This window comes from Lycium barbarum, chromosome 6, assembly GCF_019175385.1.
Source record: "Lycium barbarum isolate Lr01 chromosome 6, ASM1917538v2, whole genome shotgun sequence".
Classification (NCBI taxonomy): Eukaryota; Viridiplantae; Streptophyta; class Magnoliopsida; order Solanales; family Solanaceae; genus Lycium; species Lycium barbarum.
The window spans coordinates 4459345-4471748 of NC_083342.1; the positions used below are offsets into that span (position 1 = coordinate 4459345).

General features: G+C 32.7%; 2 protein-coding genes across 3 annotated transcripts; both read left to right on the forward strand.

The window, feature by feature from the left end:
* Positions 1–2636: 2636 nt before the first annotated feature.
* LOC132600545 (uncharacterized) lies at positions 2637–6930 on the forward strand. 2 transcript variants are annotated; one of them, XM_060313774.1, is made up of 3 exons: positions 2637–2826; positions 6336–6492; positions 6577–6930. In XM_060313774.1, the coding sequence occupies exons 2-3, from the start codon at positions 6337–6339 to the stop codon at positions 6622–6624; spliced, it is 204 nt and encodes a 67-aa protein (XP_060169757.1). In that variant the 5' UTR covers positions 2637–2826; position 6336; the 3' UTR covers positions 6625–6930. The 2 variants fall into 2 exon arrangements, with proteins under 2 accessions (XP_060169757.1, XP_060169758.1); XM_060313775.1 differs by lacking the exon at positions 2637–2826 and having other exon boundaries at positions 6319–6492.
* A 598-nt stretch (positions 6931–7528) lies between these two features.
* LOC132599479 (uncharacterized) lies at positions 7529–8421 on the forward strand. Its single transcript, XM_060312847.1, has one exon. It carries the CDS (start codon positions 7790–7792, stop codon positions 8255–8257), a length of 468 nt encoding a protein of 155 aa, XP_060168830.1. The 5' UTR covers positions 7529–7789; the 3' UTR covers positions 8258–8421.
* The last annotated feature ends 3983 nt before the right edge of the window (positions 8422–12404 follow it).

Genomic DNA, 12404 nt, shown 5'->3' on the forward strand with positions numbered 1-12404 from the left:
GCTCTTTTTTTTCCTTTATTTTTTATTTTTTTTTTGGGCCAAATACACAAATTGACCCTATTTTTCACTAGTAGTATTTAACATTTCAAGTAAAGCTGCCTATTAGACATTCTAACATGATTTAAAGCGTGCATTAAATACTCCTACATTTTTTAAAATATCAAACTGCTCAGATGCGTGAATATCACTCTCTTTAAAGTGAAAGACAAGACCAATAAAGAAATTACAACATTAGCAAAACACAAAATAACACTAATGTAAATTTTAAAAAGGTTAATATTTGCATAAAAAAGAAGAAAAGAGGGGGTGGAGGGGATTGGGATCCAGTATCCGATGGCTCTAATTTATTTGTATTAAATTAAAATATACTCCATAAAAGATAATTCATCATTGTTCTGTTTCTCTTTCCAACCTATGTCTATATCATTCCTAGCTATTGAGGATCATCTTTCTAACGCTCCATCATTTTGGTAGTTTGCTTAGCTATTGGGGTCTTTGGCTGGGAAGGTGAACTTGCTCAAGACACCATGTTACCAGAGGCGAATTCAAAATTTTAGGAGGATGGGTCCATCATTTTAAATAAAATTAAAAATAAATAAAAGGAAGTGTATTTAGTTGGATCCGATCTCACGAGCTTAAGGGATTAAACCTGGCGTTTAACCAGTGTTCCACTCAGTCTAGTTTGACCATATGTTCCTTCGATTAATATTAGACATATTTTACGAATTATATACATAATATACCGAGTTTAATCGGATGACCATGTATTCATGTGATCCATTTTTTATGCATAAATTCGCCCCTGCGTGTTACAATTTTAAGTTATAACCTTGTGGCTTTCTATCTTCATAATCTTAAAGGTGGATGTAATTTAGACCAACAATTTATGTGGTTGGTTTTATAACTGTTAATGCTTCTTGTTTTTCCTTTTTATTCACACTTTACTATGTTTGATCGTTGCTTCTCAAAGGGCGAATATGAGTACAAGAAATACATGGGAGGTATTAAGTTTGAAATATCATAGTTAATTGCAGAGATAAGAACCCATGAATTTCGTATGAACACTGATTATGCTGATTTAACTTGCTGGAATAGATGAAGAAAGAAAACAATGTAGCCCCTCTTATCAATAATCTCAACTGCACATTCCTCACTAATAAATCAGTATTCAGAACAACAATTTCAAAAAGAAAATCAAGGCTACTTGATCTATTGAATCTATTGTCCTTTCACTTATTAGATTCTAATTACCCTTAACAGTAATTATTTATTTCTTTGATAAAAAGTTACCCTTTCTTCCACCTATTTGATCCCTATTGCCCTTAATGTTAGTTTTTGGTAAAAATGCCCCTTTTTAAAGTAATTAAGAAACTGCACATGTAAGACTTCAATTAAATAGGTGACACTGATTTATTGGTCCAACATAACCTCAACCATAAATAACCTAACTCATCCAGGTTGATCTAAAATAACCAGAATCATTGCTCATACCTAATTCCTTTGATGCTTCATGTTTGTGACTGCATGGAACCAAAAGACAACAATATGTTATTGAAAAGATGTGAACTCTCCACCTCAACCGTTGAATACATAGAGTTAATCAAATGAGCTAGCCCTTACATGTTTAGCAGGAATCATTGGGAGTTATAATACATGTATAAAACTTAACATTCTTTCGTTATACATTAGTTGGTTATATTTTCTTACCCCCATAAAATTTCATGAGTTATACATTGTTCCATACAATTTTTTTTTTTTTTATGTTCATATAAATAATACTCCCTCTGTCTCAAAAAAATTGACATGTTTAGAATTAAAAGGGTCAAACCAACTAATGTTCGGTGTGAATCCGAACATATAATCTTTATTTTCTTGAAAATAAAAATTACATATTTAAAAACTATATAAAAAGTAATATAAGTCACAATTATTAACAATTCAAATTATTTAAAAAATATTTATTGTCAAAGAAAACATCCTTTGACTTTTGAAATAGTAACTATGAAAAAAAATTTGGGACAGAGAAAGTACTTGTATAAGTTAGGTAGGAATATATGCATTATGTTATGTTAAGCTAAAATATGAAATAAAGATAGAGTAAAATATGATTATACAGTCAAACCTCTTTATAACAATATCGTTGGGTTCGAAATTTTTCAGCTGTTACACACCTATAACAGCATTAACATTTAAATAATATTTCGCAATTATAGGCAAAAAAGATACATAAAATCTAATTTTCATTTTTAATTGTCAAATTTTAAGTTTAATCACACTTTGTATAATGAAGAAAAACCGTTTAACGATGAAAATATATAGTATCTTCATATGATATATTTTTGTTATGAATAGTGTATCGAATGATCAAATATTTGGTCAAAATCTCTACATTTATTATTAGTAATCATAGATATAATATTTTTATAAAGATGGTTAATTATTATATTACCAAAAAAAAGATAGTTTTTATATGGGGGATATTTTTTTACAAAGAGCGTACTGTTATACAATTGATTATTACTGTTATAAGTAAAATACTATTATAGAGAAGTAAAATATAATATAAAAAATCCGTTCCGAAAAAATTTGACTGGTTATATATAGGTGCCGTTAGAGAGAGCTCCGACTTTGTATGGATTAACCAATTGAAATGACAAAATATTAGTAGTCACATAGAGTCGAATAAAGTGGCAGTAAAATAGGAAGTAACCATAGCGTACCTTACCATTTTAACCATAATTGGCTTTGGCTTCTTTCTTCATAGTATTTTTAAAAAAAAAAAAAAAAAATTCTTCTTCCGCTTTGCATTTCACTCTTGCTTCCCAAGTAAGTTCATTATTGTTCTTTGATTCAATTTTTTTTTTTAATTTCGATGTTTGGATTGGTGAGTGATTGATTAGATCTTGTTTTATTCATTTTGTTTGATGGTTGTGTGTATGATCTGATCTATTTGAATTGATCTGATTAGTGTGATCTTGTGTTTTTTCCTTTTTCCTATTTTTAGATTGCTTTTGGACTTGATTTTATAATATGGGTCGTCTCTTTATATGGTCTTGGGCAATCGTCAATCTCATGAGCTAGCTTTAGAGATAGAGGATGTGTTTGCTATGAACGGAAAATGTTTTCCAGGAAAATAAGTGGGTTTTTTTTTTTACTTATTTTCTTAGCAAAAAAATATTATCAGAAAAGTATTTGTATATAATCTAGACAAATAATACTATGGGAGGTGGGGTGGGGTGGTGGGGTGATGTGGGCTATGGGGGTGAAGATGAGGTGTGTAGGAGGGCGGGTAGGACACAATCAATCAGGAATGTCACTTTTGGAACTTGTTTTTCCTACGCTCGCGGGGTTTTTTTTTTTTCCTGATAATTCATTGACCCTTTGTTGTTCTTTGATTTAATATTTATTGTTCTGATGTTTGGATTGGTGGGGGTGGGGTGGTGGGGTGATGTGGGCTATGGGGGTGAAGATGAGGTGTGTAGGAGGGCGGGTAGGACACAATCAATCAGGAATGTCACTTTTGGAACTTGTTTTTCCTACGCTCGCGGGGTTTTTTTTTTTTCCTGATAATTCATTGACCCTTTGTTGTTCTTTGATTTAATATTTATTGTTCTGATGTTTGGATTGGTGGGGGTGGGGTGGTGGGGTGATGTGGGCTATGGGGGTGAAGATGAGGTGTGTAGGAGGGCGGGTAGGACACAATCAATCGGGAATGTCACTTTTGGAATTTGTTTTTCCTACTCTCGCGGGTTTTTTTTTTCCTGATAATTCATTGACCCTTTGTTGTTCTTTGATTTAATATTTATTGTTCTGATGTTTGGATTGGTGGGGGTGGGGTAGTGGGGTGATGTGGGCTATGGGGGTGAAGATGAGGTATGTAGGAGGGCGGGTAGGACACAATCAATCAGGAATGTCACTTTTGGAACTTGTTTTTCCTACGCTCGCGGTTTTTTTTTTTCCTGATAATTCATTGACCCTTTGTTGTTCTTTGATTTAATATTTATTGTTCTGATGTTTGGATTGGTGGGGGTGGGGTGGTGGGGTGATGTGGACTATGGGGGTGAAGATGAGGTATGTAGGAGGGCGGGTAGGACACAATCAGTCTGGAATGTCACTTTTGGAACTTGTTTTTCCTACGCTCGCGGTTTTTTTCTTTTTTTTTCCTGATAATTCATTGAACCTTTGTTGTTCTTTGATTTAATATTTATTGTTCTGATGTTTGGATTGGTGGGGGTGGGGTGGTGAGGTGATGTGGGCTATGGGGGTGAAGATGAGGTGTGTAGGAGGGCAGGTAGGACACAATCAATCAGGAATGCCACTTTTGGAACTTGTTTTTCCTACGCTCGTGGTTTTTTTTTTTTTTTCCTGATTATTCATTGACCCTTTGTTGTTCTTTGATTTAATATTTATTTTTCTGATGTTTGGATTGGTGGGTGATTGATTAGATCTTGTTTTCTTGATTTTGTCTGTGTGGGCTGTTTTGGTTGATGGGTGTATAACTGTATATGATTTGATCTATTTGAATTGATCTGATTGGTGGGATCTACTGGTTTTCTTTTTGGACTTGAGGTTTATAGAATTCCATATTTTTAGATTGCTTTTGGAGTTGATTGTATAATATTTGTGTATGATACTGGGATGCTGCAGATTATTTTAGTTCTTTGTTAACAATGACGATCAAAAAGGAAAAAAAAAATAGTTTTCTTGATTGTTTTTTTTTTTTTTTTTGGGGTGCGGGGGGAGTCTCAGTGGCAAGCTAAGTTACTCAAACAAGAGAATTCCTATTTGATTATAATGCACATAAAGGGAATTTGTATTTTTGTTTCTGTTAGTCAAGTGATTTGCACTACCATTTGATGCCCAAAAAGAAGCGCATGTTATGGAGCTAAATTTGCTCAAGGATTAGATATTCGCAGCTCCAGCTGACCTTGAATTTGGTTTTTCTGGTTCAAGTATGCCATGCAATCAATACATGTTGTTGGGGGTGTCAATTGGTGCTGTACTTTACATATGAATGACTGAGTGGAGTCCATTTCTTTGAGAAGGTGTTGTGAATATAAATATAAAGACAAAGGCGCAGGTGTGATTTAGTTAAGAATACTCTTTCTTCAAGTTGATCTTTTTTTGATGAATAAATATGACTGAGACTGTAGTTCTTCATTCTTTCTTGGAACTTCTGGACTTGCAACTAAAGATGATAATTGGACACGTAGCGTTTGTTAAATAAGAATTAGACACGTAGTCTGTTTGAAATGCTAGCAGTTATTATGCCTATCAGAAATTGAAACCATGTGCTAGGAGAAATGCTGCTGAACACAGATCTGAAATCTTCTGAGGGTGTCTTGATAAACAGCGTTTCCATTTCCATTCTCCTTCTACACTTTCCCTTTTCTTTATCAAGAAAAAGAAATGCTGCTGAACACTTGAGTAAGGAAAGAACTTAACATTATCTTAGGGCAATTATCAGCATGTAAAATTATTAGGTACTCTAATTGTTGGACTGAATATTATCAGCAAGCTTGATAAAAATGTTGGTATATTGGATATTCGCAAGAGATGTTTCAAGATGCAGGATGTATCCATTTCTTGCGGTTGTAATTTTTCTTGCTTGATCTGTAGATACATGAACCTATTTGACGCAAAGATGAAAAAATATGGAGCTTATAGTAGTGTATAGAGCCTAAATTATGTGCAAACTGCACCCATGTCAGTCTATTGTTGTTTGAACTTATGGATAGCTCTCTTCTGTGTATTTTCTTTTTCTCTTCTTTATTTTGCACGGTCTTTTTTATTTTGGATGTGTTGTACTGTGAAAGCTGAACCTTAGTGACATTTCTCTATACAGTAACTTTTTACCATAAAAAGGAAAAGGTGAAAAAAAAAAAAAAGAGTTGGACTATCATTGCTTCTTAGTGTACTGCTGAAATTTATTTGGTTACTATGCATGCCTATTAGCATTATTAAAATCAAAGGTCTTTTACTAGTACCTTCTAAATAGTCATGTGGTTCATTTTCTACTTTCTGATTGATTGGTCATAGTCTTTGAGTCTTGGCCATCTTTTCAAATATGTGTTCAATTAACATATTTCTTGCGCTAGAGGAACTCCTTGCTTTTCACTTCCCTCTCTCCTTGCGTGCCACATAAGTTATGAAATATCAAAATTTGTCTTTGAAGTTGTAAATAAGAATAGGAAATGACACAGGTTGCACTTGTGACAGAGAAAGGACGCATGCTAAAAGAACCTCTTCTATCTTTTATTAATCGTCCTAGTTAAACACCCACGATATTTTATTTTTCGTGAGATTCTACATTTACAGGTTACTGAATGATGCAGGATGTCAGAAACACCCTTCTATCCCCGAGAAAAGCTTGCTGAGAAGCAAAAGTATTTCCAGAGTGTTCACAAGTATACACACCTGAAAGGTCCCGTAGACAAAATTACCTCAGTTGCCATTCCACTTGCTTTGGCAACTACATCTATCTTCATGATTGTGAGTTTCTATCAGATCAAATGGTTCGAGTCATTTCTTTGTTTTCTCGAATCAACTTTAATTAGTTCTTGGATGATGTTTCAGGGAAGGGGGATCTACAATATGTCCCATGGCATTGGCAAGAAGGAATAAATGGTGGCTTCTGCGCGATCATTCCTAGGGAAACTCAAGCATAAAAGAGATTTTTTCCGGAACATTGTTTGCGTTTTTTCAGTTTGAAATTTCTTGATTTCTGTAGCTAATAATTGGTTAGATGCAGAAAACACAGCGTATCATATCAATCGCTAAACACATTGCTTTTCTGTTTTGGGTTTTACATGCATTTATTGAGCTGGTGTAGAAATCAGCTTTGTTTCAACTTTTTCCATTCAGAATAAACAATGTGGAAAGTGCAATTTCCAAATCCTCATATAAGACATGTCTCTCAATTTTGGGTTATGATTGTTGCGCCCCCCCCCCCCCCCCCCCCCAACTCTCCACAAATCCCTCTACCCCCGATCTTTAGTTCAAGTGACAAAGTTTGAGGGACTTGTGACGTAAGTCATAGGTTCGATCCCTACACCATGTGAACTAAGCTATATATTTAAGTGGTGAAGGGTAGAGAGGCAGCCATTATCGCCTCAGTTTCGGTTGGTTCGGTTGGTCCTAACAGTTGGTCCTAGATAGGTTTTCCGGTCATCAAGAAATATTGTGGGTTATATGGTGTATATTCTCCTTTATGTTCCCAGCAAATGCGGTAGGCTTCATTTGCTCTGAACTAGTTTCACTTCAAGCATAAAGAAGAGGGGCTGAAAGCTTGTTTTACGTTGATCTTGTGGTAAGCTCATAGGACAATTTGAACAGACTTTGATCTACTAAAACTTGAGACAAGAAAATAAGTTTATGGACAAATCAGGGTTTCTTTCTATTTAAGACGTAACGTGCTAAAATTGATATGTAGCAGCACGGAATCCCTTAGCAAAATGTTGATCTATCTCTTTCCCTTTAAAAATATGCTTCAAATTGGACATAATCATCATTTTTGGGTAGGACTTTTATGTTTAAAATTATTGGTATGATTTATGGTGGAATTGGCCAATGTGATCTTGTGTTGTCCATTCTTTTGGACTTATTATGGTTAGGTAAACAACATTATCAACTAGATCCCTTCTATTCAACTTCCAGCCAACAACCTTGCTCTCTCTCTTTCTCTCTTCTTTCTCTCCCCTTCCTGCTTTGTGTATATTTAAGCACCAAACCATAACCCAAAGTGTAGCATCTTAAATACTGAGCTTTGTGATCTTTATTCCACTGCAAAATGGCTAGTGATAAAAAACCCTGCCAAGATGAGCGTGCAGGAGCAGAAATTGTGTGTGGAGCTGAAGAGTGCCTTGGTCATTCTGTTGAACTTCTAAAAGCGTTGGGATTTCCCATGGGAGTCCTTGCTCTTAAAGACCTTGAAGAATGTGGCCTGGTTCGTGAAACTGGATTTGTGTGGATGAGACAGAAGGCTCCGTATGAGCATTACTTTGTCGCAACAAAAACTCTAGTTAGCTATGGCACCGAGGTCACTGCCTACGTAGAGAAAGGCAGGATGAAGAAAATGACTGGGGTTAAGAGTAAGCAGCTATTTATGTGGGTGCCAATAGTTGAGATGAGCATTGAGGATCCTGCTCAGAATAAAATTCACTTCAAGACTCCTATAGGAATTGGAAAGTCTTTTCCACTCACTGCTTTCATGACTGATGAGGAAAAGCAGAAGTATCTTGAGAAAGCTAACGAGTAGAACAATTATCTATATGATTGCCCATTTTGCTTCATTTTGATCTTCATGAACCAAGTATAAATTTCTGCTTCCATTGCATCAATTATTAGTTTAAACTCTTTAAAGCTGATTATATTCTATGTTTATGCAAATGATATATTGATATTCATGTGGAATTTTGTCTTCGGAAGGGCTAGAAAAATTATCTTCACATAAATGTTGGATCCCCTCCCTTTCTTGACATGATCTGGTCTCTTTCACCAAGTAATTTCAACAGGGGTTTAACACATAGTGAACGAAACAAGTAAGAAAGTTTCAACTCCATCCTATAGTTCAACAAGTTCAACTTTACTACAACAGTTTACCTAGATAAAGAGAGGGAGGGGGGGGGGGGGGGGGGGGGAAGGGGTAATGCAAGCTTGAATTGGCTGAGAATAATGGTAAAGTTGAATAGCTCTGGACAATTTTCCAAGACTTTCAAGCAAGAATATATTAACTCTGGAAGGCATTTTAATTCTAAATATCCGTGCCAAGTTAAAATTGAACTTACAGGCAGTGGATGGAAATGTAGGAAATACCTAGGCAATGTAGGAAATCAACGTGTATTTCCATTTTAGGCATTGAAAGGAGTCTCTGCTCCAGAGTTCTTGATGTGTACTGTAGACATTCTAAAGTCTGCTTATAATTATAGCTCCTCATTGAACTTTTTGAATATTCTGATAATTAACTCCATTATTAATAGTAGCTCCATCATCACCTATAGAAAAACATAATTAACTCCGTTATTCCCAAACTTGATCAGCTTTATTTCTCAATAGGTACCAATCAAAAGTATGCTTAGATTTTTTAGCTTGACAATTTGTTGAGATGAAAGATACAGTTGGTCATGCATCGATCTATTTACGGTGAAACATATTATTTTAAGAAGTTACTCTTTCTCTTCAATGCAGGGTGCCTTTTGGGTGAAGCCTTTAAAGTCTAGGCTTTAGGCCCCTCATTTTTTGGGCCCCATTTTTTTCAATATAGATTATTTTTGAAGAATTATAAAGTATTTTAAGTACTTTTTGTCATTAAAAGAAAATAGTTAATTAATTTACAGAAAATATGGCCCCTAAATCAGTAAGTAATGTATATTATACAAATACTCAATCTATATTTAGTATATTGACAAAAAAAAGGCCCCTGATTGGTTTCTCTACAATGCTCAATCTACTTTTAATCTTTTTCTAAATTTTAGTATACTTCTGTGCTTTCATATTCTTCTTTGTTTCTCCAATAGAGTCTTTGACTATATTGCTATGAAAGACAAGAGCTACAATGCATGAATTTGCTATTTTTGTTTTTCTCGGGCACCAACTATTGCAAGAGGTATATTGAAGCACCAAATAAGTATTCTCAAATCAAGTTCTATTATTTAAAAAGAAAAAATCCATCTAAAATTTGCTTGTATTTGATAGTTTACTGTGTAATATATATTGTCTCTTTAACTATTTATCATAATATAAAATATGTCAATTAGAAAATATGAATCAGGTTGTTCAAAACTCAAAAAGGAAGAATTGAATCTTTGGTACAATCTCAAAAAGAAGCTCTTGAGGAAGTAAGTGAAATATTCGACATAGATTCTCAAATGAAAAATAATTATGAATTCTTTTTTCTATTCTAGTTTTTTTGATAAAAAAAAAATTAAGGCCCCTCATTAAAATTTAGTTTTAGGCCCTAACAGTATTAAGCTGCCCTACTTCAAGGTGATGTTCAAAATGCAATCAGAGATATTTGTTTAAAATTACATGTGAAGCTTATAAGTAATACTTTGTTAAAAATGAATTATGACATACTAGCTAGTTTTGTTATTCACTTATATATTTAACCATATTAGGTCGTTAACATTATAATTCTTAATAACATCAAAAAGTGTTATGAAATATCAAATAATAGTCGCAAGAGATACAAGACCCTTTTGTAAACAAATCATATTAATTTTCTTCGTAAATACAGCGTACAATTTGATTTAGAGAAAAGACATAAAATCACTTCTAAACTTGCACTGAAAATTCACTTTAATAATTAAACTTTGTCGGTGTTTATATACCACCCTAAACAACTTTGGAGTGAATTAAATATCACCTGACATGGCAAATAAAAAAAAAAATCACGGCAAATGAGTAAATAGCAAAATATTGAGGAGAAAAAGCAAGTCTTCATCTTCTTTGCACCATCCACACAAAATTCTGGGCAAAGAAATCCAAAGAAGAGATGATCCACCATTTATGGTGAACCAGAACAAGAAGATACAGTAGTTCATACATCAATTAATTCAAAATCCGATGAAGTAGATTTAATTTCAAATACCAAAATCTGATGGTATTTTCTCTTTGATTTATGATAGTTAATAAGTTATTAAGATAGTAAAGGACCATCACAATGTAAGTGTTGGATCTTGCCGGGCAATTGCCTTTTCTCCATAAGAGATTACTTTTCTCCCATTCTTTCAATCCAGCGTTTCGTTTCCTATTTTTCCCATGATAGAAATATTTCTTTGCTATATCTTGAAAAAAATTATAGTTATTTTGAAATTTATATAATACTTTTCACACATTAATAAAATATAATTCATTATTTTTTAAAATTGGAATTTACAGCTAATGCTTATTTAATAAGAATTATTATATAATTAATTTATCATGTGGACTTAGATACCAACCATATTAAATTTCTAATTTTAGTTTAACTTAATAAAATAAAATTATGTAAAACTAATATGAATAATAATGTAAGCGATAGGGATTTTGTCTCTAAATCTTTCTGTAATAAAAATTAGCGATAAATTTAATTTTTAATCACAATTTCTTCATTATGTTAATGTATTTTTTAAAAAAAACAAATTGTGATGTGACCATAAATCTATCATTATTTTATCGTTACGTTGCTACGTGATGTCATAAACATATTACTATTAATTCATCAAAACCAAATGTACCAGCACCATTGCAATGTTTAGCAATACATGAGTAACTTACTTAAAATTGAATTCTTAGATATTTGAAATTAATTTTAATTACTATTAGAAATAATTAAGGATCATATGGATAATATCTCCACAAACATTAAAGTCTTCAATATGTATATTTTCTTTTGAAAATGAGTGATTATCGGAAATTATGTGAAAAAATAAAGTACCAAACATATATAAATATATTTACAATCATCAATAGATATTTGATTTTACATACAAAATTAGATAATTAACATACAAAAGCAACAAGTTGTACATAATAAAATAAATATGAGCTTGATAAGTTTTGAGGATACAAGTACATATACAAATGAATTACGTTTTTCATTTTATTTCTTTTATTTGAATGTTAATTGATTCTTCGGAAAACGCCCAAAAATACTTTGAACTATTTGAAATAGGTCAGTTTTATCCACTGTTATGTTTTTGGCTAAAAAATGCCCTTGCCGTTACGTTTTTAGCTCAAATGCCCTTCAATTATTCAAATAGCTCAAAAACTATTCAAATAGCTCAAAATACCCTTCTTACTAACGGTTATTCCAAAACAAGAGAAAGGGAACCAATTTTGCCCTCATGCTTTTATTTTATATTTTATATTTTTTGGAGAGGGAGGAGAGTGGAGTTGAATGTGTGAGATATATAATAATAACAGGAAAAATAAGTAGTATAAACACTTCTAGTCTTAACAAATAATACGTAGTATAAACAATATTATTCACAATTCACCCATCTTCACCTAGTTTGAGGCAAAAATTGTCACCAAACGTCTTCAACTAAAAATTACACCTTAGAACTGATAACTATTTCAAAAGACTATTTTGATCGTAAAATATCTAATAATATTATAAAAAAAAAAATGTCGACGTACTAATATCTGTTTCATTAACATGCAAGGGTTGCACCCTATTCACATTTTGTTGTCCATGTTTCCTCCTAAAAATATATTATTCTTTCTTGAAAAACTGCACGGACATTTAAAAAGAAAAGAACCATAAATGTTAAGACAAGAATCTAAGGGTGTGTAAACTTTCATAATACCGAAATTGGAATTTTTGACATTTCAATTTTGATATTACGGTATTTGATAGGCATTTTTTATAAAAATAAAAACTAAAAAATAAAAAATATTCAATTTTTATGGAAAAATACAAA

What these genes read in the sequence shown, in the direction of transcription:
- LOC132600545 (XM_060313774.1), top strand. Translation starts at nt 6,337, where the DNA reads ATGTCAGAAACACCCTTCTATCCCCGAGAAAAGCTTGCTGAGAAGCAA. An exon ending in CTACATCTATCTTCATGATT is followed by an intron (nt 6,493 to 6,576) that starts GTGAGTTTCTAT and finishes ATGATGTTTCAG; the next exon opens with GGAAGGGGGATCTACAATAT.
- LOC132599479 (XM_060312847.1), top strand. Translation starts at nt 7,790, where the DNA reads ATGGCTAGTGATAAAAAACCCTGCCAAGATGAGCGTGCAGGAGCAGAA.